The following is a 27942-nucleotide window of genomic DNA, read 5'->3' as shown; positions in this document are numbered from 1 at the left end:
CTTATGTGTCTCGTACAGTACAGAGAGCGCGAGAGGGAGTGACGTCACCTCTCCCATGGCGTCACATTGACGTAGCGCATACCAGGAGCTCTAATGTGGAGGCAGAGCGCTCATAAATGCAGTATTTGACTTTCTCCCCTCAGACGGCGCACATAAACAAAGCCGCGTTACAACTCCGAAAAGCACCCAGCAGCTCTGACAACACTCAGCTGCCAGGAGCGGACGCAAGAGTTTGAGCTTTTATTTATTTATTTTTTTATTGATTCTCTTTTTTTATTACTATTATTATTATTTTTTTTTTTTTTTTTTGTATTTTTTAGAACAAACTTCTTTTGCGTGCTTCAGAAAATTGAGACGATCGTGAAAGTTCACCTCCGATGACTTCGCGTCTCTTCTGAATATTTTTTTTAAGCCTATTTTTCCCCTCTTTATTATAACAATTACTTGTGATTATCCTGGATGGAAACGGGGATACTTCATGCGAGGTGATAACCACATGTAAAGACGGAACCGCTACAGCAAACCAGTAAGTAAACTCTGAATGAATGAATGAATGAATGAATGAATCGCCTCGTATTCTGACTTCTGTGGACTATTAGCTTGACAGATAACAAACCCCCATCAGCTGCGTGCGTTTGCGTTCGCATTAACTCAACCACATGTCATGCTAAACTTAAACCCCAGCATCCTGTTTTGCTTTTTCTCAACTTTTTGTGTGTGCATATGACCTGTTGCTATATGAAGGCGCTCCGCTGCCAGCCAGGCTCTTTCTTTGTGTGTTGTTTCCAAGTGAGGCTGGATTCGATTTTAATTTGCGCCGGGAAGGTATCATATCCTTTCTGGTTGTCATGGAAATGAGATGCCTCTCACTCACTGGCACAATGAAGAGGGGAGTCAGACGCACAAATGGGTCTGAGTGGAGAATAGTCCAGCCTACATTCATGCAGGGTCTGGGAGAGTAGACTTAATATTCTTTGATTTCATCCTTTCCCCATTTTTATATTAGACTCTTAGGGTTTTATGAAGGAAATGTGTCGCTAATGGTGTTTTTTTATTAATCTGGCAATAGTGTGATTGGATGCGATTGTTTGCTGGTTTCTTATGGAAAATACTAGGACCGTATTAGTTTTTCCATTAACTTAAACCGTCCCTTTTATCTATGTACAAGGAAAAAACATTAAGACTTTCTAATTGGGTCAAATGATTAAAGTAGTGGTCAGTCACATTATTCCATATGGTCTAAGAGAAAGAAGAAGAAAAAACCACACAGCCACGGGCATTTCTACATTTCTTGCACCTTAAGTAATTTCCCTTGAAGACATGTGTTGGCAGCACGTTGTAATCTATATCTTTTGCGCTTTGGGCCATTTCTAGGGAAAACTCACCAAGCTTGAGCACACTTTACGCACAGAGGCAGCCACTTCTGACAGCCTCCCCTCTCAGGGCTGATTTACAGTACTCATATATTTCTCTTCTCTCTCTCTTTCGCCTTTATATTCCCTCTGTTTGCTGGAAGCCTTCTCTTGCCCCCTGTCTGTCCGGGGTTATTGGTGTGAGGGGCTACCGGGGCCTATACCGGCGCTCCGGGGCGCGTGTTTTGCGGCTCTTGTGTCGTTCTCTTGGTTACTGGCGGGTGAGCGCGTTATTGGGGCCAGATCCCCTCCTTCGCGGTGTTCTTTTGAGGACGAGGCACAAGCGAGTGGAGACTAGTTTGAGAAACAGACCCTGTCTTAGTTTCGAGGTGGAAAATGTGCTAATAAAAATTTAAAAACCATAGATAAGAGCGCAATTACGCATGTTTCCATTTTTACCTCAAGAAGTTATGCAAGAACAGCAGCATCTTTTTCCTGCTATGCTCTTATCAAACATGAATGTTTTCCTCCTTTTTTCCCCCAAAAGCCCACTCAAATGGCTATACGCCTAATTGAATAATGACTTAATTGTTCCAAATCAGCTCTAATCAAATAAATGTTATACAACTATTTTTGCTTGTTTCCGTATAATTTGATACGATGCTTTATGTTTCTAGACTATAAAAAGAACATACTGACCAACAGAAGCACAAAATAGTTGCAAAGTTGTAATGTTTTTTTTTCTAAAAACTGGGATTAGTTTGGCAGAAAGTTCTAATAAATAAAAAAAAAGAACGGTTGTCGCGGAGATTATTAGTATTGTTGACACTAATACCCAAATGATGGTCATGATTGTTGTGACTTGCGCAAATAAACCTGCTGGACGACAGTAAGTGGTCTTACAACTTAAACCGTATCACTGATTTTCTCTGCTTGTAAAGAGAGGGAGGAAAGAGAGAGAGAGAGAGAGAAACATATAAGACGATGTTTGACAGAAAGGGGGCGCTCTGGGTCTTGAAATCCGCCGGCATCTGGGCGTCCTCTTGCAGTTGACAGGGAGCTGGAGGCGCACAGCACACAGGAGCCCCGCTGGTTGAAAGGTTTCAGGTCCGACTCTCCCAGCACTTCCAGTTTATTAAGTCTGCCGCTCTGGATGAACCTTGGGCGGAGTGGTACGGCCGAGATCAGAGGCAGGAGAACTGATGGCCCGGATGCGCTGTTTTTAAAAATATTCACCTTTATAGGTGTGTAGATATTTCTTTTACAACTTATTCTTGTTGAATTAATTTTTTGGTGCGCACATTCTGGTTATCTTATAACTCTTGAGGGCTCTTTTTTTTGCGTTAGAATGAAACCTGTCGCCCACGTAAGTGCAACTTCTGAAATGAGCCGATAGACCTTAGTTGTGGTTCTTAATATTTACTTTGCAGCATAGATTTTAGTCTTAAAATCAATCAGTGTTTGATAATGGGATGTGAATATTTGTCTGCCATGATATCCAAGGAGATTTGCATGGATTCAGGTTGTAATTTATTGTTTTATTACCTACATCTCCTTTCATGCTCTGTTATGTCTCTTCGCGTCTTTTTAGGTGATTTGTTGCACTTTATCTGTTGGAATTGATTTTTCATAAATAATTTCGTATTCAACGATTAACTGAGGTGATTTTTTAAAATTGTTTTTGATATGCAGATTTTTCTAGTTTACATCTTAAGAGAGTTAATTAGGTTTTTCTACTCTTGGAATTTGCTAAACAGAGTTTTGCAAGTTTACAAAAATTGTGGCAATAATAATATCAGACCTCGTTCCTTGTTTTTGTGTCGGGGTGTGTATGTGTGTGTTTGGATTTTGTTGATCGCTGCTTGCACAGGGGAGTCATCACCCACCTTTTCTTTCAGTTCCCCTCTTCTAACCCACACATGTGACCCTGCAGGCACAGGTTCGGAAGAGCGCGCCCAGCCGAGCTCGGAGCAACGGCGATCGGATCCCTCCTGTGCCACGTCCGCCGAGTCCTCCCCGCTCCAGGAGCCTTGCCCCGGCCGCAGCCACGACACCCCTAAACCCCGGACACCCAGCACCATTCAGCGCGAAGCTCTTTCACCAGGTATACTTGGACTCGTCTTTCTTTCTCTTTCTTTTCTTTCTTTCTTTCTTTCTCTTTCTTTCTTTCTTTCTTCCTTTCTTTCTTTCTTTCTTTCCTTCTTTCTTTCTTTCTTCCTCTCTTTCAGTTGATGCTTTCTGCAGTGACAGCTCTCCCTGCGCCCTTTTTTGCGGTGTGTTTGATGGCAGACAGTGAATTTCATATTTCAGAAGCTACATCATAATTTAAATCTGAATTTAATCAAACACGACGTGAGTAAATCCTCCAGGTTTTTTCCCGATCAAATAAAGAATTAAGAGTTGTATGATTTGTGAGTACGTGTGTGCGTAGGAGTGTTGGTGTCAGTGACATTTCAGTCATTAAGATAAGAGATTGGTGCTGGGTGGGGTGTTTCAGTATTCTTTTGAGAACCTCACATACTTTCGTTTCAGTGCTTTACAATGAGCCCCTCAAACTGAAGGCTTGTCATGTAAATGCATCTATCTGCTTTTGTGTATTTTCACAACATATCTATAACTTTATTCTTCATGTGTGTAAAGAGGCCTCTGAATTTGATTTTTGTTTTATTTATTTGACAGTATTAAGAAAAAAAATGCTTTCTAATTGATGTGTGCAACTTCATGTTTTTATTTGTTAGATCTATGGCATTCTGACAATGAACAGGCGCGCTCAGTTATTGGAACAGCTGCAGTTTGTCCAGTTGAAATGCACATCTCGAGGTTAGAGACTGTTTCCCTTTGCCTCACTGTACTCTGCACCCCCTTTTGTCTGACTCTGCTTGGGTTGTCTGTCCTTCTGCTTGCATATGCACACACACACACACACACACACACACACACCCACAAACACACGGTTGTATTTTATGAAGTGTAGGGAGATTTAATGCTGGTGCTGAAGTCGACAGAAAACCAAACTTTCACCTATGAAAAAATCTTACGTGTCTGGAGGAGGATCTAAATCTGTGAAGCTGGGTGTGTGTTGGTGAGGGTTGAGACTTGACAGAAGCGGTTCTACAGGTTCTCCTCAGGATGAGGGCGCATGTTATTAGCACAATGAGCTCACACAGATACTTGTTGACATCCTGAACATCAATGGTGGAGAAAAAAAAAATTATGTGCATGCTTTTATTTAAAAAGAAATAATAATAATAATAATAATAATAATAATAATAATAATAATAATTGCTCCTCAAAAGCATTAGCTAGTAATCTGACAGGGACCAACGTGAAAATGTTCCATCTTTAATATTTCTCACTTCTTCTTGAGCTCACCTGAGGCAAAGTCAACTCGAAAAACCTTTAAACTTAAACTCTCCTGACAGCCTAATGAGCTGCTGCAAGGTGTGTCAGGACATGGCAGGTGCTGGGAGTCTTTTACACACACTTGCACTCACACTAATACTTATCTGGGGTTTGACCTACTGACACAACACAGCCTCAAACTTTACCGCCGCACTCTCCTCTCGTCCTCTTCCTCTGATGCAGTAGAAAGAAATAAAACTATTTAGGTTTTGCACTGAAAGGCCCCATGACGCCCTGATTGCTCCATGCGTGTTTTTCCACGTGGGTTGTAGAGATGGTCACTCGTAGCGTAGAAGAAAAAATGATGACGTCAGGGACACGTAGGCATAGAGCTTGACTCATATCCTGAATATATATATATATATATATATATATATATATATATATATATATATATATATATATATATATATATATATATATATATATATAAACCTGTTATATTGGTTTATAGGCTTGCCTTAGCGCTTTGTGTGTAGATACCTAAATAACTTAAGATAAGAATGTTTTAAAAAGAAATGTAAAATCTTGCTAAATATTCGAATTCTTATTTTTAATATAAAATGCTAAGTAAATAAATACATTTATAGATTATTCTTAATTAATCCTTTAGATCTGTCTTAAAGGCAGAACTCGTGGTAGCCCTTCAGGTATATTTTAATTGCGCCACAGCTTCTAAATCAATGTGTCACTCTGTCTGCCGTCAGCAGTTTATATGAGCATTTACGACCGCAAATTTAAACACGCCGGCTGCTTTCAGAGTGCCTTATACTTTCTGGCAAAGTCTGTGGCCACCTGATGAGAAGAAACAGTGTTTTTAATGAAGTTACCGGACTTTCAGTTTTGCTGCAAATAAAGTTAATTGGCTTTAATTCCCCAGACCGAGTCGAAGTAAGGATGCCGCTTTGGATAGACTGGAAAAGGGGGGTTTGGTTAGCGCCCTCAGACTTGCATGTCCCGTGCCTAACTGGGTAAAGTGTGACGCGCAGGGAACCGTGGTGATTGCGGCAGAGTGCGTGCATGCTGGGCGTCAATTGGGAGCAGCCGATGTGTTGACAAAGGAGCAAACGCAACAAGCCTCCGGCTGAGCTGGCATTCATTACTGACAAGACGGAAAATGAACACTGAAAACCACGTCTTTTGATTTTTTTTTTTTTTTTTTTTTAAAAAGGGGGTCGATCGGGGTTGGCTGTCTCATTTTTTCCTTTCGCACAACAGAGGAGTTAGTGAGAATCAATTCCATAGGCATCCTTGCAGAGCGTTCAGTGGAAATAAAAAGGAAAGAAAATTAACTTCTTAATTTTTACATTATTTATGGATACAAGACAATGCGATTTGTCAAATTATTCTGAATTATTCCATGTGTGAGCAGTGGAATTAAATAATTGACATTGATTTGATGGCGGCGCCTTTATTAAACCCACAAGAACAGACTCCACATTCCAGGACTGAAAGCAATGCTGCGCTGTGGGACCTGGAAATGACGTCACTCCCGAGCCGAGCGCGTCCTAGTGTCGCCTTCCATTTGTTTTAAGATTTGAGAATGACGTCACGTCAGGTTTGCAAACAGTTTCTGTGCCAGTAAAAACTGGGATTACCGGTACAAGACAACAGCAACTAAAGAAACAAGTTTACAAATAGATGCTTTACAGTAGCCTGCTAATGTGTGCCACTGGTTTAACAACGTCTGAACAATCATAAGAGTTCACTTAAAAAAACAATAGACTACATTTCATAAGTGTGGCAGCCATATTGGATGGATTCCCTTACAACCTCCAACTTTGCCAGCAGGAGTTTCACACCAAAGCTCCAAATCAGAAAATCAGCAGAAACTGTTGTGGTGCCAGCTAGCATTAGCAATATCAGTCAACATCTAGTGTTTTTCTCTAGATCTGTTCAAAAACAACAGGAACATGTTCACAAGAATGTTTCTCAGCACTCCTTGTGCCACTGGTTGAATGAGGTGTATGCTTTCCATTTTATACTCTGCAGCCATATGAGACATGCTACTAGTCTGTGAGCTCTGACGTTTCCCAGTTGGGTAAATTAGAGGGATTTTAAGTTCTTTCTGTACTTCCAACTAGAAACGTGGAAAATTTGACTTCAGGGTACAAAGACTATTTATTTAAATAACGAGCTGAACTTGATGCACTGTTTGATACCGAGAATCAACTGGATTATGTGATTTAATTGAAATTACTTTCTTTTTTGGATGTGCCTCGAGATAACTTTTGTTGTGAAATAAACTGAAGTCAATTGGTGAAAACCACCATCAGGGATTAACAAACATCTTAGGCCAGCTATCACACTGATTTGGATTGAATGTGAAAAATTATTCGAATCAGACCTAACATCTTTCTTTCTTTTCTTTTTTTTAGCAAGTTGTTTTATTGGCTATTTTCTTATATAGAAAAATGTAACATTTAACATGAAAACCGACTCTGACCTATAAGTTTCAACACACTTTTTCATTTCAGAGTTTGTACGTTTCCCAAACTGAACAGTGCAACATGCGTGCTATTCAATTTAATTCAATTCAAAAGTCCTTTATTGATCTCAAAGGTAAATTAAATGTTTCAATTCAGATTCTTCGAAGAGTTATTGTAGATAGCAATGGCAGTAATTCTAATATCAATAGATATCAATATGAACAGAATCACACAGCGCCCTGTGGAGTGGCAGTGATACATGTGATGACCAGCCCAGGTTTAAAAGGTGGTCTGTTTTTGTGACAGCAGCTGAATTAAATCAGAGGATAACTCAAGACCCGCCGGCTGGCGTCTGCCTCAGTTAGGGGAAATATCTGAGTATGTTTTCGTCTGTGTTTATCAGTGTATCTATGTGTGTGAATGTGTATGTGGGAAGTCTCCAACACCAGCGTAGAGTTCCATTATTATTTAATGTTATCTCATCTGCTTTACCATCTGACTAACCAGAGTGCGCTCACCCAACCCACACACACACACGCCCACACACACACACACACAGCACAAACACAAATAACTGGATCTGAATCTTGCTGCTTCTTCCCCCTTCCTTACCTGACTAACCGCGTGGACCAAATCACTTAGGTTTGAAGGTTCGCCTGTTGGGGCTTCACATATTCCTGCTGAGTAATTGTTCAACACAAGTGCAAGGAGTGTAAAAGCATGACATGAAGTGAATGGCACTGCGTGACAGAAATAAGGGAGGGAGAAGGTGCATCCAGTTAAAAACTGCCTGTTCCAATAGAGCTATGCAGAAGTTTTTAGTCACTGTTTGACTGGTAGGCTGATGTGCACGAGCCTCTAATAAATTCTGCTTTTTCCTCTAGATTTATTGTAGTATCTGTCTCAAAATCCCACCCGTATGTTGCATATCTATTTAACAATTGTTGCTATAGGCTTCTACTGTACTCCACTAACACAATAATATGCTTTTTGAATAAAAGTCCCGTGACTGAGTTGTGTAATGTAGCTCTGACCCGTCTGTATGCCCTTTGCCCCCCCGCAGACATGCCCTGTGTGCAGGCTCAGTACGGGCCGGCCCCTCCAGGCTCCGCTTACTCCGGCCAGTCCTTCGGCTACCAGGGTGACAGCTACAGCTCTGACCTTATGACCCCGGACTACACCAAGCTGGACCTGGGTGGGGGTGAGATCTCTGCTGCTGCCACCACCTCCCTCCCGAGCTTCAACGTCTTTGTGGAGGGCAGCTACGAGCCCAAGTCCTCCTGCCTCTACCAGATGCCCCCCCACAGGCCTACCATTAAGAAGGAGGAGGAGAGTTACCCAACTGTCCCACCCATGGAGGCCATGACCTCCACCACCATGTACTTTAAGCAGTCCCCTCCATCCACCCCCACCACCCCATCCATGACACAGCAGCCTGGGACCTCCTTCATGTGGGATGAACACTCCTTGGGCCCCCAGTCTCACCCTCACTCCATGGGCTCGGGTCTCGAGTCCGGACCCCTCAAGTCCCCTCGCTTTTCGCACTTTTACCAGCACTCCCCGCCTCACAGCGGCGGCAGCGTTGGCGGCTACGAGAGCCTCGGAGGGGGGCTAGTTCGCACCTCATCCTCTTCGTCCTCATCTTCTTCGTCAGTGTCCCACCCGCACGGCCAGCACCTGGAGCAGCCCATGTACCAGCTGCACCGCGGGGCTGGGGGCAGCAGCCTCGCCTTCCGTTCCCTGGCTCTGGGACCGTGTGGCCCCCTGCTAGGGGACAGCCTTCCCTCGCCGCCCCCTCGGGGCCCACAGGGAGAGGGGACCTGCGCGGTGTGTGGGGACAACGCAGCATGCCAGCACTACGGCGTACGCACCTGCGAAGGCTGCAAGGGCTTCTTCAAGGTAAAAACTCTCTAAAGTTTTTTTAAAGCCTGTAAGTCAACAGTGTGGGACAATATGTCATGGATGTGAGACTGCATCACTGCTTGGTTTATTTATAAAGAACATTTTAAAACAGCCAAAGTGAGTCACTGTTGTGATAAAATAGATAAATAACAAAACAATAAGCCCAAATTAAAAGCTATGATAAAGATACATTAAAAATCCATTAAAGACTCTCAGATGGAATTAAATACTAATATACTAATATAAAAACCTGAGTTTCAAGTATAAAATTAAGATTCTACATGGGCTGATGGTAAATAAATATATATACTGTATATCAGCATGACTGGCACCATGCAGCAACAAGTTAGTTAATTTAGTTATTTATTTCAAACACATTCACATTACAATGACATGTATTTAGATAACTGTGTGAAAAGGAGGTAAGAAGAAGTATGAACTTATTTGACCTTGCTTTGTTTCTTTTATCTTTCTTTTTACACATTTTACACAAAACTAACTAAATCCACTGATTTACCTTCCTAAAAGCCATTGGTGGAGTTGCCTCAATTGTTATTGCACTAATTGTTTTTATAAACTGGATATTTTTTCAAAGAAATGAATTTGTTGACGTTTTCAGGATTTTTTTAAGAAAAGCAAAAGTGCAGCTGCTGTCTTGCAGCCAGCTGACAGGCGGTGTGTAACAACAGGAGGGGAGGAGGCAGCATATATCAAAAATATCACTTTAAATGTAGGGATAACACGACAGAAAATCTGTAATCAACTTAGCTTTTCTGTGTTTTGAATTGTTCTCTTTCTCATTATCCTCTCCTGTTGCCAACGTCTTTGACCCCATCCCACCAAACGCGCACAGTCACCTCCTCCAAACTTACATCAAACTGACGTGTTTCTCTTGAAACTATTTTCTTACTCTTGCCTTGCTCCCACTCTTACACCTTCCTCTCCGCTCTCTAAATCATCTTCACAGTCATAGTGAAAGCTCAGCACACCCACAGGGGGTCATCTCTCCCAGCAACCAAGTGGGCAAAGTGTCTGCATTTACCCAGGAGTGTGTGGTGGCTTGTCTTATTTGAGAACACAGGATGATAACAGCCCTTATTCTCTGTCTGTAACACAGCCCAGCGAGTATGCCGTGGAAAAAGGTCTCCCCCTTAAAATCAAAGTTTCCTTTCTGCTTGTCAGTATTGTATCAGTGAAATTGACCACATTTCACTGACACAATACCAAGTCCAACATGAGTCAGGTTGAAATTTGGGCTCCGCAAATGATTCAGTCGTGCGCTTTTCATTCTGGCTGCCACACATCACATATCAGCGCACACGTGCTAATGCAAGATACGGTTTCAAGTCCAACGCGCAAGTCATAAAAATGCAGCAGACCTTTAAATTTTTCTAGCAGCTGCAAGGTGGGTTTTCTTTAAATAAGTGAGTGGCACAAGAACTCCAAGTAGAAAGACATTAAAATCAGGTAGGGTAATTCTCTTGCACTATTTGTAATTTTAATTTATATATCTCTATATAGAAACAAATCCCAGCACACTTTGTTAGGGCTTTCTGCAGGAGCAAAAATGAAGTGGCAGCAAGACAGAGGGTGCAGAGGTAATTGAATAATGCCTCTGGTAGGTGGAAATGAATTCTCCTTCTTTTCAATTAGGTTGACAATTTGTTTTTATTTAGTAATTAATGAAAACAGTGTCTGACGGCAGCAGGCTGCAGGGTGTGTGTCAGTGTCGGTGTGTGTGGGGGTGTGTGTGTGTGTGTGTGTGTGCTTGTTACAGAACTCAACAGCCACAGAGTCTGTCTACTCTCGCTGTGCTTCCTCTACATACACACATGCAGATGCAAACATGAGCAAGCGACACATGCATGCAACCACATGTAAAGGGAAACATATATGTAAAAATTCCTTTGTTCACTTTGACTCTAGGTTGTAGCACTAATAAGGAAAACCACTAGTTTTTCTTCATATGCAAGAAAAACAGGAGGTTTTCATATACAATATATATATATATATACTGTATATATATATATATATATGGCACAAAATACATGTATTTTTTTACATATTTTTATGCACATTACCTCCATTATCGTGATGGTTTTATTGTCCCCTGAAATACTTCCCTGATTATATTTAATTATCTCTGAGTAGTTATGACACATTAATCCACAGAACAGGCTAGCTGTAAATTATTGCTAGTTTATTAATGCAATTCGAAGCACATTTCCTCATGAATTAATTTCAGATGTTAAACAACTTTTTCTGTCCCTCATTCTATTATTTTTGGCTGAATAATGTGTGCCATTCACTGTGCGTGGGTGTGTGTGTGTGTGTGTGTGTGTGGTTTTTTTTCAGTAATGAAGTGAATCTATTCAGCTTGTATTTTAAAAATTTGACTCCATCTCACCTGTTTTTATAATGCATTTTGTTGCAAGGAGCAGAGCATTAAAAATATGTTTTTGTGCACAAGGGTGTTGCACAGCTCATCAGCTGATCTTGCTGCACAGAAATTTTATGTTCCATCTTTTGGAAAGCAAGTTAGTCATACCTAGTTATGTGGCAGAATGTGACAAACAGATGCGAAAAGTGTGTTTTTAAATGCATAAATGGGAAAAACAAGTTAGTCAACATGCACAGGAATAGGCAGCTGTTTTGTAAGTTTAGATCAACATTGTTTGTTCATCCACAAAGACATTGATAAGAATTTAAGTTGAGAGGGGGGGAAAAAGTCCCTACAGGGCTTTAATTTAAACCAAATATGTTACATGTCAAGAATCTGCCTCTGCTTGCTCCATCAGGGCCCCACAACACCCACAGTGTGCTTTTTTTTTTTGGCAATTGTGCTCATTTGAGAGGTTGATTTTTCACCTGAACCCTTTTCAGCTTGAAGCGTGTTTAGTTCCCAGAGACGTTTTGGGGCTACAAAGGTTCAGAGAGTGAATTCACTAGAACTTTGTTGGAATTTGAGTTAAACATGGCAGATTGAATTTAACCTACAGTATACATGGCATCATATAGGTCACATAAATGGAAAACAGAGTCAAGGCCGACCCTAGCTTGAATGAGGCTCTGAGCAGAATTTGATTTGTGAGTCCAGATAAGAGCCCCCACAGATTCACCCTCTTTGTATTCATGCACACTATGCATTGAAAGGTAACTAGTGAGCTAACTAGTTCTTTCCTACGTTGACAGTTTGTCACTCACCATAGAGAGTATTTATTTAAGAAATCTAAAGATCGAAGCTGAACATTGGTTAAATTGGAGAAGTTCTCTAAAATTAGGACTTTCTTCTTTATTTGTATAGTACTTTAATGCAGAATACTTAAAGCCTGTACTGGCAGGCAGGTTTAATTAGTTGTGCTTGGATTTACATCTTTTTTCAGGTACTTGTAGAGACTTATTGTCTGACACCTGCAGTGTGCATAAATTGTGACTCAAACGACATACAATATGAAACTAAAGCAGCAGCATAAATTACCTCCCACCTAACGTTGCTGTTAAGCCAGTCACTGGTTGTGAACTTGTCCCAGGAATTTAAATGTTAAATAATTTAACTAAGTAGTGTTTTTCCTGCTCTGTTGAAAACTATGGAAGAAATTTAAAAGTTTGTTCATTCTTGTTAAAGTTGAAAACAAACAACAACAAAAGAAATTCTGCAATTTATAGGATAGGGGCTCTTGAGGGCCCCCTGTTGGCCTGGTGGGCATTAACCTGCAGTTTAAATCACTAAAGCGTGGAGTATAAGAAACAAGGGGGGGCAAATGCAGCCTTATATATGCTGATCTGCAACGCATATCACAGGATAAAGACAGACCAGACCTGTGTTACAATACGTTAATTCATTGAGATTTTAATTGATCATTGAAAACTCAAGATTTTCTTCAAAGTAGCAGTCTTATAAATTAAACTTTGCAGTCAAACATAGACTTTATTGTCAAACAGCCAGACTTAACTCAGCCTTTACGCACCTCTTTAAACCTGTTGCTCTCAATCCACTGCAGGGAAACAAACCAAATCCGCATATATCTTAAGTCTAGCAGCACTGAATCTCAGTAATGTGATTTCCTGGTAGAGAGCAGTGGCAGCAGGATATACTATGAGTGCATCCCACAGCCTTTCTCCTCAGTGTTCAGGAGGTTTCAGTGAGTGACAGATATGAATCAAAATACGCTGATGTCACACCATCTTAGCAGAGGTGAAATAACAGGAAAATAGTTAATAGTAGCTGGAAGGTTGAACATTCAGTACTTTTTCATTATTATTATTATTATTAGCAGAAACAAAGCAACTCAAAGCAACTCAAAACGTATGTACCAAGGCAAGCGTACCAAAATAATAAATATTTATGCAACAAAAATATGCATGACACTCTTATGCATACCACCTGCAAACCCGTTTCTGTGGGGCCACTGTTTCTCGCTGACCCCGCGGTAGACCTGTTAAAGGTGTGAACCCACGTTGACATGCAGAGGCTGCCTGCGTCGCCCCGGCCGCTCTTCCTATTCTGACTAAGCGGATGCTGATTTCCCTATAAACTCCGTTAATAGCCACAACTACCTTATCCCCGGCGCGCTCGGGTCAGCGGCCATTGAGGCGCAGAGAGCGTAATCCGCCGTGGTGCCATGGCGACCGCTCTCATCCGGCCCTGGCGCCTCCTTTGATGCGTCGGCTCCGCAGCCGCGCGCAGCCCACAGTGTAATTGGTGTGTGATTGGTCTCTCTGGGGACGCGGGCATGTGCGGCGCAAGGGTCTCCTAATTGGATTTATTTGTTTTGATACATTCTAGAGGCGTTTAAAAGAAGAATAGGAGGCTGCGGCACTTTCCGTGTGTTCCGTTTGTTTAATTTACGGCTTGTTCTAGAGGCACAGCTTGACAACGTGTAAAATGTAAACAGTCTGCAAATAAAAGCATTTACACTTAACAAGCGCCTCTGCGATCATGTGAAGTCAGGAATTACCACAGGGGATGTTTTGAGTGTCTTTGGTAATTGCTTGATGCCTGTACTAAACACATGTGTGCGTTTAACATCAAAATGAAGAAAAGAGTTAAGCTCTCGGTAGAAATGTGGGCTGTTCTTCATAGGCAGGCATGCTGATGATCGGGGCTGGTCTGATCCTGCCCTTTTTTATCTCAATGGAGCCTCTTTGCTTTATCATATCTGCACCTTAGGCCACATAAAAAAGAAAGGGGGAAAAAAACTCAAAAGGGGTTTAATGAGTTTTAATCCCATGTGTCAAAGACTTCTGTAAAGATCCCCCCCTGAAGGTTTTACTGAAAGTTAACAATCTCATGTTGCTTTGTGGCTTGTTTGCACCAACAAATAATTACTGAGCACTTTAAACAAAAGTGCTTCAAATTGTCACTCTGCTCTGTAAAAATCTAAATGGAAAAACAGTCAGTAAACGTGGCTTTCTCAGTCCTCCTCCACCATCCTTTGTTTGAGCTAATAATAAAAAAAGGACTGAATGTCCAACCTTCCAGCTACTATTAACTACTTTGCTATTACTTGCACCTCTGGTAAGAGGGTGTGACATCAGCCTACCCATATTACTGCATAGTCTCCATAACTATTACCAAACTGTGAAAACATACTCACACTGGACATGAAATAAGCCTTAGAAAACTGCCGCTCTGTAAAATAAAAGCGCCCTGGGCGGGGAGCCACATACCTAATATCAGAAACTACCACTTGTTCCTGATATTAGAAACTGGCGCATGTTTGATCTCTTCTCAGATATTATAAATTGCCTTTGATTCATGAAAACTCCGGGTTCTTTCGGTCCTCCCATGTGGCTGTTTTGGTTTTCATTTTAATAAGGTCAGCAATAGCAGCGCGGGCCACGCAGCAGAGGAGAAAACAGCACCCACGGGGCCCACTGAGAGAAGCGCGAAGCTTTGCGTGTGGCTCCGAAAAGGTGCCACGAGCTGACCCGGGAGCCTTCACGGACAATCTGATCACGCAGACTCCCCCCGCGCGCACCCTCCCAACCTCCTCTCGCGGGACCTGGATCCTTACGCCACGCGCTCCGGCCCCCATTGTCAGCTCCGGCTGTAATAAAATTGTCCCTGCTGCAGGCGAGGCTTGTTGGAAAATTAATTTTATCTAATTATACTGATGTCACCGTCGCCTTTCAGCGCGTAATTAAAATCTGACCTACGAGCTTCTGCTTCCTGCTCTTCGATAGGGGAGGAAAAATTGAATTAAACAAATCAAATATTAGGTGCTGATTGTGTTTGGAGGCTGATCATCGGCATGTCTTGGTTTTTTTTTTTAATTGTCATTCCAGCGCACCGTGCAGAAAAACGCCAAGTATGTGTGTCTGGCCAGCAAGAACTGTCCTGTGGACAAAAGGAGACGCAACCGCTGCCAGTACTGCCGCTTTCAGAAGTGCCTAAGCGTGGGCATGGTGAAAGAAGGTAAGGAGCATCCCACATGAAAGAAACTGCTTACATAAAACATTATCCTGATTTCTAAAATATTCACAGCTTTCAGTAGGTTTTAATGGGATTGTATGCGGTAGACCAACAAAGTGGTGCATGATTGTAAAATGGAAACAAATGGATGCATGGTTTTGAGATTTATGCCTATTTAAAATCTGAAAAGTGTGGCATGCATTTGTATTTACCCCTTCTGAGTCAGCGCTTTGTAGCAGCGGCTGCTAGTTTTTTCGGGATAATGGACAGAAAGCATCTGTGAGCATACATTTTTAGCCTTTCCCCAGATTCTCAATTGGATTTAGATCTGGACTTTGTCTAGGCCATTCTCACAAGAATAGGCTTTGATTTAATCAGCTTCCCTTACCCTGTGCAAGAAAAGTATCCCTGCTAGGGTAAAGAGGTCATTCTGCTTCATGGTTCACAACGAGGATGGAGATGTTGTGTTTTGCATGTTGCCCAAAAAGTACATTTCTTTCCAGGGGTGCATTCTTTTACATCTTTGACAAATAGCATCAAGTAAACTGTATTTCTCATGGTTTTCTTCTTTAAGTCCAGATTTAACTGGTCCACTGATAGTTGTCGTGGCGACAGATACTCCATCCTGAGCTAAGGATGTGATTCTGTTTGCTCACTAAACCTTCGAGGCCTTCACAAAAGATGCAAATTAATTGAGTTGCTTTGTCACTCAATTAAGTGACAAAGCACTTTTTGTGTCACATAAAGTGCCAAGAAAACATATTAAAGTTTGTGTTTAAATTGTCACAAAATGTGAAACATGTCCAACATTGTAACGATTTTTGTGATTTTTCCCTCCTGCTGGTGTTCAGGAGGCCGGTAATGACCCAAACCACACACATTCATGCTGTGGACAAAATCCAACAATACAAAATAAACCACAACAGCGTTAAGGCTGGCCATCAGAATCACACAGCCTTTCTGTTTTTCTTTGCGCTGTTTTTCTCATGTGAAAAATCTGCGTAACACTCATACTGTCCTGATTCCCCTGAGGTTTCTCACCTGTCTCACACGTCCTGTAATACCCCCACCCACATACACACAGCACACCAATGCAAATACACCCAGAGCGCTCATATTCCCCTGCCACACTAATGCATGTGCCAGCAGAGCAGCTCCACTGCCACCTGCTGGCCTGCTGCGTGGGAAAGGTGGGAACGCTGGACAGCTCCTGAGGAGTTCGGGTCACTAAGTTGGAGGAAGAAAAAAAAATCTAATTTGCCCCTCGTCTTTCTCTGCTTCACAGTGGTCCGTACTGACAGCTTGAAGGGCCGCAGAGGACGGCTGCCTTCCAAACCAAAGAGCCCCCTGCAGACAGAGGCGTCCCCGCCGTCGCCCCCGCTCAGCCTGCTCTCTGCTCTGCTCAGGGCTTACTCCCACTGCACACCACGAGACCTTGACTACAGCCAGGTGCCCCCTCCCAGCTGTCCCCATCGGTTGGAAAAGCTCAGTCTGATTCGCGCTGGGTCTTGTTTTACAACTTCTTTCCTCTCTCTGCATCCAAACAGTTCAGCGCCGCCGACCCTCCATCCTCCACTTCAGACGCGGAGCACATCCAGCTCTTCTACAGGCTGCTCACCATCTCGATGGAGACAACCAGGTGCTGGGCCGAGCGGCTGCCGGGCTTCACCGAGCTCCAGCGTGACGATCAGAACCTGCTCATAGACTCAGCCTTTTTGGAGCTGTTTGTCCTGCGACTTGCATACAGGTAAGACAGATGTATGTGTTTTTATTTTTTAAATCTTACATCATTTTATGAGCATAATGGATTATAGTGTGTAAATGTTCTTGTAAAGCCGGTGCGCCGCTGTGTTGGTGTATCTCCAGAGTAGGAGGAGTGCAGCTGAGTAGTCACCATATGAAGCGAATTATGAATGGAGACTTTAGCTATGACAGAGTTCACCCACAGAGTTCCTCTCCGCTCGTCTGATATCTGACGCACAGAGAGCCCTGTGTGTGAGTGTGAGTGTGTGTGTTCTGCAGGCTAAAACTGTGTAAAAGCTATGAACTGACAGCATTGATTCCATCGAAACACTGGTCAGCTGAGAGGCTGGAGAGGGTTGCTATGGGAGGAAATGCGTGTTGAGATCAGCTGACTGAAAGGAAAGAGCTGGATCACACAGTGTCTTGTAAAACCGCTCATACCACTGGAAGTTTTTATCACCATTGGTAACATTATAACCAAAAACTTCAATGAGTTTTTGGAGGATTTTGTGCCGTAGATCAACACAAAGCGGCACATTAGCAGAGGTAACCAGAGGAGCTGTACAGATCCACAGCTGTCGACAAGATAATTAAAGGGGGAGAAATTAAAAAATCAGGCTTTTGTTGAAGAATGGCAATAAAGAAAGGATCTTGTTAAAAAAAAGGCACATGATGTCCCCTCTGGAGTTTAAAATAAAATAGCAAACTAGTATTTTTGTCTTGTTTCTTGTGCAAATAAATCACTACACTCGAAATAAGACAAAACTAACTTACAAGTCATTTTTCAGCAAGACACAGGAACTAGTTTCAGGTGAATAATTCCTTAATATTGATGAAAAAGTGCTAGTCCCACCGTATTTCACTTTTAGTACTTTTCCATCAATATTAAGGAATTATTTACTTAAAACAATCTCCTATTTTTCACTGAAAAACCACTTTTAAGTACATTTTCTCTTCATCCAAATGTACTAAGATAGTTTAACTGGAAACTAGAAACAAATACTTGGTAAGATTTTGTGCTTTTGCAGTGTGGGGAAGAAAGTGATTTGGTCAGAAGAGGCCAAAAATGAACCATAAACAGAACATTGAGTGTGGAGGAAGTCTAACACTGCAAATCCCTCCAAAGACATTCCAACTTTAAAAACTGCGATGACCGCATCATGATGGAGGGATGCTTTTCTAGATTCACCTTCCAACTGAAAAACTATCTTAAACATACAGCCAGAGTTACGATAGATCAGGGCTGTCAAATTAATTTTCATTTTGGGTCAAATTAAGGTCATAAATGTCCTCAAAGTACTTTTTGTGTCAGAAAACGCTGATAAAACTTTCCATTAATCTGTTAGTATATGAATAAATAACCGCCTCTGCAATTGATGAGTACTTCTTGTACAAGTGTCTTTTCACATTGAGTTAATTTTGAAGTATATAAATAAAAACAGATTTGATTTGATCAATAGACTAAAAGTCAAGCACACACCTCTTATCTTGAAGGTTGTTTTTATGTGGCCCTCTAGAGCCAGGAGGGCCACATAAAAAGCTATGGTGTGTCTTGAGTTTGACACATGTGACTTAGATCAAACAATATTCATCTGTTAGAATGGCCCAGTCAAAGCCCAGACCTCAATCCAAGTCAGATTATGTGGCAGGTTTTGGAATGATCACAGATGCTTTACATCCAGTTTGAAGAAAAAAATGCAAAGATTTTTGTTTCTAGTTCCGAAACAATTTGAAGCTGTACTTGCAGTGAAAGTTGGTTCTACTTTGCGACAGGAGGGAACAATACAAGTGCACCCAAATCCAGTGTTATCCTATCATGTGAAATCAATAAAAAATACACAGAAATGTGTGAATGTAATGTGAAAAAAAATGTGGAAAAAAGGTGCCGGGCGTGTGAATACCTTTGCAAGTCAGAGTATGCGCAGAAGCACTACACAGCTATACGCAATGCCTTTACTGCTGGCCCAGCCCGACTCGACCTCAGAGTTATCCTGGGTTACCGGTCCGCTCCTGCAAGGCATGCTGCTGGTTAAATTTATGGGCGGGAGGAGGAGGAGGGGAGATGGCGCTACAAGCTCGTCCTTTTGTCTGAGCTGTCGTCTAGGGCAGAGGACCAACACAGTCAGGCAACACAGAAGCGCTTACTCAGACTCGCTGACGATGTCGAAGTTTCTCTCCTCCCGGTGGAGGTCCAGGTGCATGGTGGGAAGAGGATGGGTGGTGGCATCACAGTCCCAACAGGAGGGGTGACTCTGAGTCACGTCAAAGGGCGGACACACACACGCACGCACTCACACACATGCATGCGCTTCTCATGTTCCTATCGGCCTAACTCCCACAACACAGAGGAAACCGCACACAAATCTGGCCCTGTCTTACTTTCCGTGCTACACTGAGATCCCATTGCTTCAGCTCTGCTTGACCCCGTGCTGAACCAAAACGCTTTCCTGCACTGCAGATCTCTACTCACAAGCGTGTGTCTAAACCCCGAGTGGATATGTGTGTGTGGGGCGTGTGTGTGTTCAGCGTGCACAGAGCAAATTTGCTTCGCTCTTCTGGGATCCACATCACTGTGATCCCCTCCGTCACCAAACAGTTTCTGTGGTTATTGGCTGATAACCATGGTGACAGCGTAGTCAGGGGGGAGAGGAATGTGTGGCAGACTTCCAGCTGCGTGCGTGCGTGTAGGCGTGTGCGTGTGTAGGCGTGAGTGTCAGTGTGCATCTGCCCAGCTGCTTGACTGCCAGCCCGTCGGTGTAGTGCTGATCATGTGCTACTACCAGACGGAGGCCAAGCGGTGTTATGAAATGAAGCTGAGCGTTTAGCTGAGGGGCATCGACTTAATAATCAGATCAGAAATAAAAACAGACTTCTTTTTTTATTATTATTATTTTTAGCTTGTTTCCATTTGTCACTTGCTTGTCTGGTTTTAAAATGTTTTGGGAGTTTTGGGAAAAAAGAGCAAAAATGTAGAATAATTACCTATCCAGTTTAGTTTTAGAAATCTTATTGTGCAGGATATTTTATCTTTTATGGGCTGCAGGGACTTAGAGCAGCAGGTGTTGCAATTACAACATTGATTATCCCTGATCTTTAACAGCTAGTTTAGATCTCCGAGATCTAAACTAGCTGATCTCCTTTTGCAACTGTCCTTTTGCAACTGTGATGTTGCACATAATGGTATTGCAATGCCAGTTGCGATTTAGTAAATTTTGAATAACTCAACAAGATTTTAACAAGCGGTGGTTATTTTGTCTATTTGCTAGCCAAATTTGTGTTTCTTGTAAGTAAGGTAAGGTGTAGGTGCTAACTTTGCTGACCAGCATTGTGCAGCAACAATTTGGAAAGGGGGAGTAGTGGGTCACTTTGTGCTCATTGCAGTGAGAACAAAGTGAAACTACGCTTCTCCAGGATAACTTTTAACATGCAATTTTAAAGGCGGTAACTTTTATAAAACATCAGCTTAACCCGATGACTGGCCGATGCTTAAATATGATCCAAACACAGGTATTAATCTCTCTGAGCACTCTGTATTTTAGAAACCACCAGGAGGAATGAAAGCTGTGAAACGCTTTTCAAAGGTTCCTCTCAAGGTTTCTAATTGAAGTTTCCTGTTGAGAACTTTCATCTAGACTAGACGGTGTGAAGGGATGAAGTCAAAAACAAGCTCAAAGCTCAAAGCTCCTCATGTCGCATCTCTTGATACCTGTATTTATTTGTTGCTCGGTGACTTGCAACTTTCTGTAGAAAATGCACGCTGTTTTTAAAAAATAAAACATAATAAAGAATATTATCACAGTGAGTGTAGGGAAAAGGGTGAAAGTGCCATGCTAACACAAATAAGCAATGTTTGGTAAAAACGTGAATTGTTTTTCACATGCTGTTTCTTGAATCCATACATCTATGCTTTGCAAAGCTTGCATAGTGAGAAAAAGTTTTTTTTAATGCATGTTTAAAAGTCTGGATTATGTGCATTGGGCTAAAACTTTGAGGGGGTAAATCTTTTAATCTGTAGTTAGGATAATTAGACACAAATGTTGCTGCTTCTTAGTCTCATAACTTTTAAACCAATGTTTGTATAGACTGTAATTAGTGGCTTCCAGGTCTTTTCCCTAATCCTCATTTTTTTCTTTCTATCTGCACAATTATTTGTTTTCCTCTCGCTCTTTTTTTTTTCTCCTCCGACCTCCCATCTGTCCTATGCGTCATTCATTGTTTGCTCCCCCCCTTTCCCTGCTCTGCTGGATAGTTAAAAAAAAATAAAAGCGGGATGTTGTGTGCCGTGAGTAAGTGATGGTTAAATGCATCCGAGAGGCCTTTTCATTTCCTCATTAAAGCTTTGTGTTTCCACTGCACTCCACAGCCTGGGAGCATTAAAGCTGTAACAGTTTACCTATCTGCACACACACACACACACACACAGAGCAGGCCTCTGCCCTAACCCTTCACCCCACCCTGCCACAAGGAAATGCAAGAGTGGTTTTAAATGCAGTAATTTTAAAAACACACAAGCTTAATCAGCCTCATGCCTCTGTTTGATGTGTGTCTTGTTTCTGGCTTGCTGGTGTAATCGTTTCCTTCTCCGTATGTCTGAATGCATGAGGGGAAAATGCAGCATTTTTATGAAAAATTTCATTCTTTTTTTTTCTGTCTCTCAGGTCTATGCTGTCGGAGGACAAACTGGTGTTCTGCAACGGCTTGGTGCTGCACAGGTTCCAGTGCCTTCGTGGGTTTGGAGAGTGGCTGGACTCCATCCGGGATTTCTCTACCCACCTTCAGACCCTCAACCTCGATGCATCTGCCTTCGCTTGCCTGTCTGCCCTCGTTCTGCTCACAGGTAACCAAAACCCCCGAATCATCTGCAGGAAGAAATACATTAACGGTTACCTGATAAACACAACTTCCTGTCAATCGCTCAGGATCTCGAAGTTTACATTTAGTGATGTAACAAGTAAGACATTTAGAAATCGTTTTTTAATAGTTTCTCACCTTAAATGTGGTTTATGTCTTGAACAAATCCTACAAGATAAAGTCACCTGGATGTAAATCTATAATAAAAGGTGCGATAAAACATATATATTTGCCATATGTCTGGAGTAAAAAGTAGGAGCTAGAGAGAGGAAAGTTTTTTTTTTTCTCTTTAAGAAAACACCTGGGCTTGTGTTCAAGAAAAAAAAATACCTCATTCTCAATTTTATGCATGGTGGTGGCAACATCATACTCTGGGACTACTTTTCTTCAGAACTGGACTTTTTCTCTTGGTGGATGAAATTAAAATGAAGATGAATAATGAATAGGAATAAAACTTTTCTACATCAAGCACACATCCAAGTAAAAAACTAAACAGACTTTTTAAAATAGACCTGATGGAAAACCTGTGGGTTCAGCTGAAGAAGACTGTGGGCAAAATCTGATTGATATGGAGAACTTTACCAAAGTAATATTAGCAAGTTAAGAAGTGGGATGTTGATAGATTTCCAAAAAATAAACCTTTATGTGGAAATGTAGTCACATAGTTCTTTAATTAATTATTTTACACATATAAATCCAGTTTATTATACCTTTTAATTGTACATTCATTGTGCTAGCAGATTTGTGCTTTTCAGTTAAAATGTGCTGGTTAAATATTTTCTTTTTTATAATCTAAAACATCTGACATTTAGACAGGGGTGCTAAAACTTTTTATATCCACTACCCAAGTGATTGTTTATATATATATATATATATATATATATATATATATATATATATATATATATATATATATTATTTCTTCAATTTGTAAGGAGCTTTGGTTGTGGGTGTTTTGGGGGTTTTTTTTACATCCGCTGACGTCACACAAACGCTCAGAGACACACATGTCAGCGCGTCTTGTCACACATCTCTGCCTGAAACAAGAACCCGATACCCAGAAGCACCTGCTGCACCTGCCACACACCTGGCCCCTTTAATCAGTGTCCACGGCTGAAAAATCGACACTTTATCCACGGACGGACCTCAGGAAGATGCAACAGTCTGTAGAATGCATTAGAAATGTAGCTTCAAAGGATGCAGCGAAATTATATGTTGAATTTTTATTCTTTAAAGCTCAATTTTGCAGAGAGACATTAATGTGCAGCGGGTAAAACTCCCCCTCACCCTGCCCCCCTCCACCTCCACCTTAAAACCCTGTCCTCCCTCACTCCTTCTCTCTCTCTCTGGGGGAGCACTTAACTCTGTTCTCCATCGACCAGCCCACCATGGGGCACGGCTCTGGAACGGCGTCCGCGGCTCTCGCAGTGGCACTCCGCCACCTCGGCAAAGCACACAGCGCGCAGCCGCGGCAGAGCCACCGGGGCCACCGGCCGATCGACCGCTTCGGAGTGGCCTGTGCAGAAAGGGCCCACATCGATTTCTCCCCAGGAAGTGCCGCGCAGAGAGAAACAAGGAATGGGGGAAAGAGAGCAAGGAGAAAAGCAGAGAAGCAAAATAAAGAAAGAAAAAAGGAGTGCAAGAGGTCTGAAAGGCGCAGTGGAAGGAGGGCTGGAGTAACTCTGCAGCCGCAAACACTGCAAACAAAAGGGTCACATAAACAAACAATAAATACACTTCCAATAATGAATACCTCAAAGTGAGACTGGTCTCAGAACCAGCCTCCCCGCAGCATACACTATCTTGTGTGTGTGTGGGGGTGCGTGTGTTTGTGAGGCATAGGGTGGGGGGGTGGACACCCTGTTCTCAGCAGAATGAGTTAGTGTCACATTAAGTCTGATACGAGTGCCACTGGAGTTGCTATGGGCAGCAGTCTGCGGCCTGTGTGTGTTTGTGTGTATTCCTAATTGAATTTGGCTGCTCACAAGGCCAAATAATCAGCTAATTGTTGAGCACTGTTGTGACTTAAATTCTCCAAACTGCGGGGCCTATTTGAGCATCTGCATGCGTTCATTTAAAGTATTTATGAGCGGTAAATGCGCAGCATGCGTTTATTTCCATGTTTGTGCTATATTTCTATGCCATGTCACCATGTGTGTGTGTGTTTGTCTACACAATGTGGAGGAGGCTTATTGGGTTAGACGACATATTGATCTGCAGTGAATGAGACAACGTAAGGCTGTTAAGAACATGAGCCATACGGGCTAATGAGGTGCAATTCAATATAAAACAAGATGAGGCTAATGCTGTTTTACCTGAATGAGCTCTGATTATACATAGATGTGTGGGTTTTGTTTTCCGCTGGCTTAATTTTTGTCATTTAAAACACAGTTTCTTTGTACCATTTTAACTCTTTTACAGAAACAAAAGTGACTTTAGGAACAGAAATGGCCGTTTGTGATGGACTATCACAGAGCAGTTCAAAATTATGAAGAGGAAAAAAGATATAAATGCTTTTCAACATCCATCTACAAGTAAAAATCTGAAAAGTGTGTCACATGAGGACACAGCAAAGATGTGGAAAATTAGACTGAACTGAACGTTTTGACATACATGGGATACATTAAAAGCAGGGGGAAACCAACAGTGAGCAAACTGCCTCCACATTGAAGCACGGCAGTGGCAGCATCATAATGCGGGAATACTTACTTTTCTGCAGAAGATACTTGATGGGAAATGGAGAGAGTCACAGAAAAGTCTGTAGGTGTTAAAGGCTGGATGTAGAGGCTCGTTGTGGTTCCACCCGGGTAAAAAAAAACAGCGACGCTCAAGGGAATGGATACTTTCTGCGGTTTATCTCTTCTGTTGGTAATGACCTGACCGAAACAAATCTGTAGTACAAAACAGCTTCAAAGTTTCCAAATGAGATAAAACTTTCTCTGTATCATGTTTTTATTAGTGTGTAGATTATTATTTCCAAAAAATCTTAGAAAACCAACGCATCACAACAACGTATCTTCATGAAAATCCAAATAAAATATATGCAAGTTGCATGCAAAAAAAAAAGTTTGCTTCTGCAGTGTAAATTGCAGCTCTAATGTTTTCTGTTTTCTTACTGCAGATCAAGTCCCGGGTCTGAAGGACTCGAAGCGCGTGGAGGAGCTGCAGAATAAAGTGATCTGCTGTCTCAGGGACCACCTGGGCTGCGGGGCGTCCTCCTCCTCCACCAAGGCCGTCCCTCCTCTGAGCCGTGTGCTGGGCCTGAGGGCAGAGCTCCGCTCGCAGAGGACCCAGGGCCTGCAGCGGATCTTCTACCTGAAGCTGGAGGACCTCGTACCGCCGCCGCCGTCAATCGACAGATTCCTGGACACCCTGCCCTACTGAGGACTCGGGCTGAGCGCGGTGAAAGAAACCCACGTCAACGTCCTGTTCAGGCCTTTTAATCCCCCGATTCCCCAAAGGGGGAGAGAGAGAGAGAGAGAGAAAGGGAGACTCTCCGTTCTGGCCGATGCAGAGCTGAGAGAGCAAATCGAAAGCCTCTTGCTTAGTGGGGGAGAGGGGGAACCAAACGGACAACCAACAAAAACGCTTTTCATCTGTAAAAAAAAAAAAAAGAAAGAAAGAAAAATAGACAATAACTCAAAGACGCTTTGCAACCTTTTATTTGATCCTCCACTCTTTGTCTTGTGGGGGAGGATGATGAAGCTGAGTTGCACAGCAGAATGACTTGTTCCTGTCCTTTCTCCATCTGGGTGGCAGCTCACTTTTGCAAAAACAAAAAGAGAGAGAAGGGTTTATGAGTACTGTTTTGATCTGTGCTTTGGCCTCGCTCATTCTGTCGAAGGACTTCTTCTTTTCAGAAAAGGTCAAGTCTCTGTGGGGCAGAAAGTTTGCTGAGCTGTTCATGCCCCTGTGAGACTCAAGTTTGCTCCTGCTGATAAGAGGAAGGGGGGTGTTTTCATACTGAAGTGTAGAGAAATGTCAGAGGTCAGACATGAAGGGCAGAAACACGTACAAATATTTCATAAACACGTGGAAGTGGCTAACGAGGCAGGCTCTTAATTACAAAGTGCAATTTCACCACAAAAAGGAAGACACGGTGGAGGGAAGGTCTAATTTCAAACTCTAAATTATTTTAATACAAAGACTTTTTTTCTGCGTGTGGCTTTTTACGCAGCAAAGGACAAACTGTGCACTAAACGATCCATGACTGAGACACCCAGACTTGAACTCGCTCTTCTGTGTCGTTTTTTTGTTTTGTTTTGTTTTCTTCTTTTCTATTATTATCTCATTTTTAAAATCACAGGTTGGGGTTGAACATGTGGAGGAGCGCACATGGTCACAGATTGGCTTGTAAAGCACTTACAGAGAAGGAAGGGCTACGAGTGCAGACACACGCCCTGGCCGCTCGGGCCGCGGGGCGTTCGACAGATCCAGGAGGGAGGGAGGAGAGAGGAGTTTTGTGGAGGGGCGGGTTAAACATTCCACGTTTATGCTCTCTTTTTTGGTTTTCCTTTACATTTCTGTCGTGGATGCTGCGCAAGAGTCCCTGAGCCTGAGAGAGGTCAGGATTGTGGTGCAAGCTGCCGAGAGCTGCCATCGCATTTCACAAAAACGGCTCCGGCTGCGTTTGCTGCGCGGGGATCTCCCCAGGCCTCCACCGCCCACTCACACCCTCACAGCAGCAGTTTTAAAAGGAACGAAGCAAATTATAGATATATAAATATAATATAAATATATATATATATACATATATATATAAATAAAAACTAATATTTTGAAGTGTTTTTAGCTTTTTCAAATATTGTGGTACAACTTGTGCATTTTCTTTTTTCTTAAAAAGAAGAGAAATGAAAAAGAAAACAACTTGCTGTTTTTCAGTGTACGTCTTTGGTTTGAGTTTCCTGTTCGATATATATATATTTTTTTTCCTCTCTTTTGTTCACTGGATTTTCTGTTCAGCACTTTGAAATCATAAACTAGTTCTGATTATTCTGACCCGTTGCGTCCTGTGTTGTGATTCTTTGTCATTAACTTTTCATGAAATACAAAAACATTTTAGCATTTGCATTTCAAGGCACAAATACAAACTTGTTTTCTTGTCAAAGAATGTATACCCCTTGAACTGTTTCTCACTTTGTCACTTAGTAACACTTTGTTGTGTTTTTAATGTCTGCGCAACCCAGAGACCTTTATTTAACTAGACCCAATGTGTAAAAAGATTTAATGCCCAGTGATGCAGTGCAAAATACAAACTAATTTGGGAACAGAGATACAGTCTGACTATCACAAAATTGTGGCACGTGGTTGTAACCAGCCGCCTGAGACAATAATTTGTAAAAGTCCTTTCTTGGAGGATCATCCTGTATTCAGTTCTGACTGGCTTCCCTTCCTCTGTTGAGGGAGAAGAACTCCGCAGCATTATGCTGCTACCTCCATGTTTCACCCTTGGGATAGTTTATTCATCCATCTTGTGGCGTTTTGGCCAAATGTTTTTGGTCCTATTTGACCACAGTAACTTCCTCCCCTGCAGACTTTATTGGCTTTCAATTTTAATTTAATTAATTTTTATTTAATTTTTATTTAATTTCACCATTTTTCCATTTTTAGTCTGAATGGTTGTCCTGTCAATAAATTTACCAACCTTAATTCTAAATCTGTTCAGCTCCTCCAAAGTCTTGTAATGCCCTCCTTGCTTTAATGTTGAATGTCTCGTTAGATTGAAGTTTAGGGATGTTTGCAAAAAAAAAAAGAAAATGAAACTATTATTTATGAAGTACATTTCAAGACACAGATTACAAATATCACATATCACAATATCAAATATCAGTGAGTGCACTGATAAATC

General features: G+C 42.0%; 1 protein-coding gene across 2 annotated transcripts; it reads left to right on the top strand.

Annotated features, from left to right (window-relative positions):
* The first annotated feature begins 123 nt into the window (after window positions 1-123).
* On the top strand, window positions 124-27092 carry nr4a3 (nuclear receptor subfamily 4, group A, member 3). Of its 2 annotated transcripts, XM_032559214.1 has the most exons (9): window positions 124-526; window positions 3286-3456; window positions 4091-4172; window positions 8247-9082; window positions 15374-15503; window positions 16786-16949; window positions 17048-17247; window positions 21902-22080; window positions 25216-27092. In XM_032559214.1, exons 3-9 carry the CDS (start codon window positions 4109-4111, stop codon window positions 25476-25478), a joined length of 1836 nt encoding a protein of 611 aa, XP_032415105.1. In that variant the 5' UTR covers window positions 124-526; window positions 3286-3456; window positions 4091-4108; the 3' UTR covers window positions 25479-27092. The 2 variants fall into 2 exon arrangements, with proteins under 2 accessions (XP_032415105.1, XP_032415104.1); XM_032559213.1 differs by lacking the exons at window positions 124-526; window positions 4091-4172 and adding an exon at window positions 2399-2596.
* The last annotated feature ends 850 nt before the right edge of the window (window positions 27093-27942 follow it).

Source organism: Xiphophorus hellerii, chromosome 3, assembly GCF_003331165.1.
Source record: "Xiphophorus hellerii strain 12219 chromosome 3, Xiphophorus_hellerii-4.1, whole genome shotgun sequence".
Taxonomy (NCBI): Eukaryota; Metazoa; Chordata; class Actinopteri; order Cyprinodontiformes; family Poeciliidae; genus Xiphophorus; species Xiphophorus hellerii.
The sequence above is the reverse complement of the archived record's forward strand: the minus strand, read 5'-3'. Positions and strand labels throughout refer to the sequence as shown.

Bases quoted from the DNA above. Each gene is read 5' to 3' on its own strand.
- nr4a3 (XM_032559213.1), top strand. From the start codon at position 2,506: ATGAACCTTGGGCGGAGTGGTACGGCCGAGATCAGAGGCAGGAGAACT. The intron at 3,457-8,246 runs GTATACTTGGAC...GCCCCCCCGCAG, and splicing joins GCGCGAAGCTCTTTCACCAG to ACATGCCCTGTGTGCAGGCT. The intron at 22,081-25,215 runs GTAACCAAAACC...TTCTTACTGCAG, and splicing joins TGCCCTCGTTCTGCTCACAG to ATCAAGTCCCGGGTCTGAAG.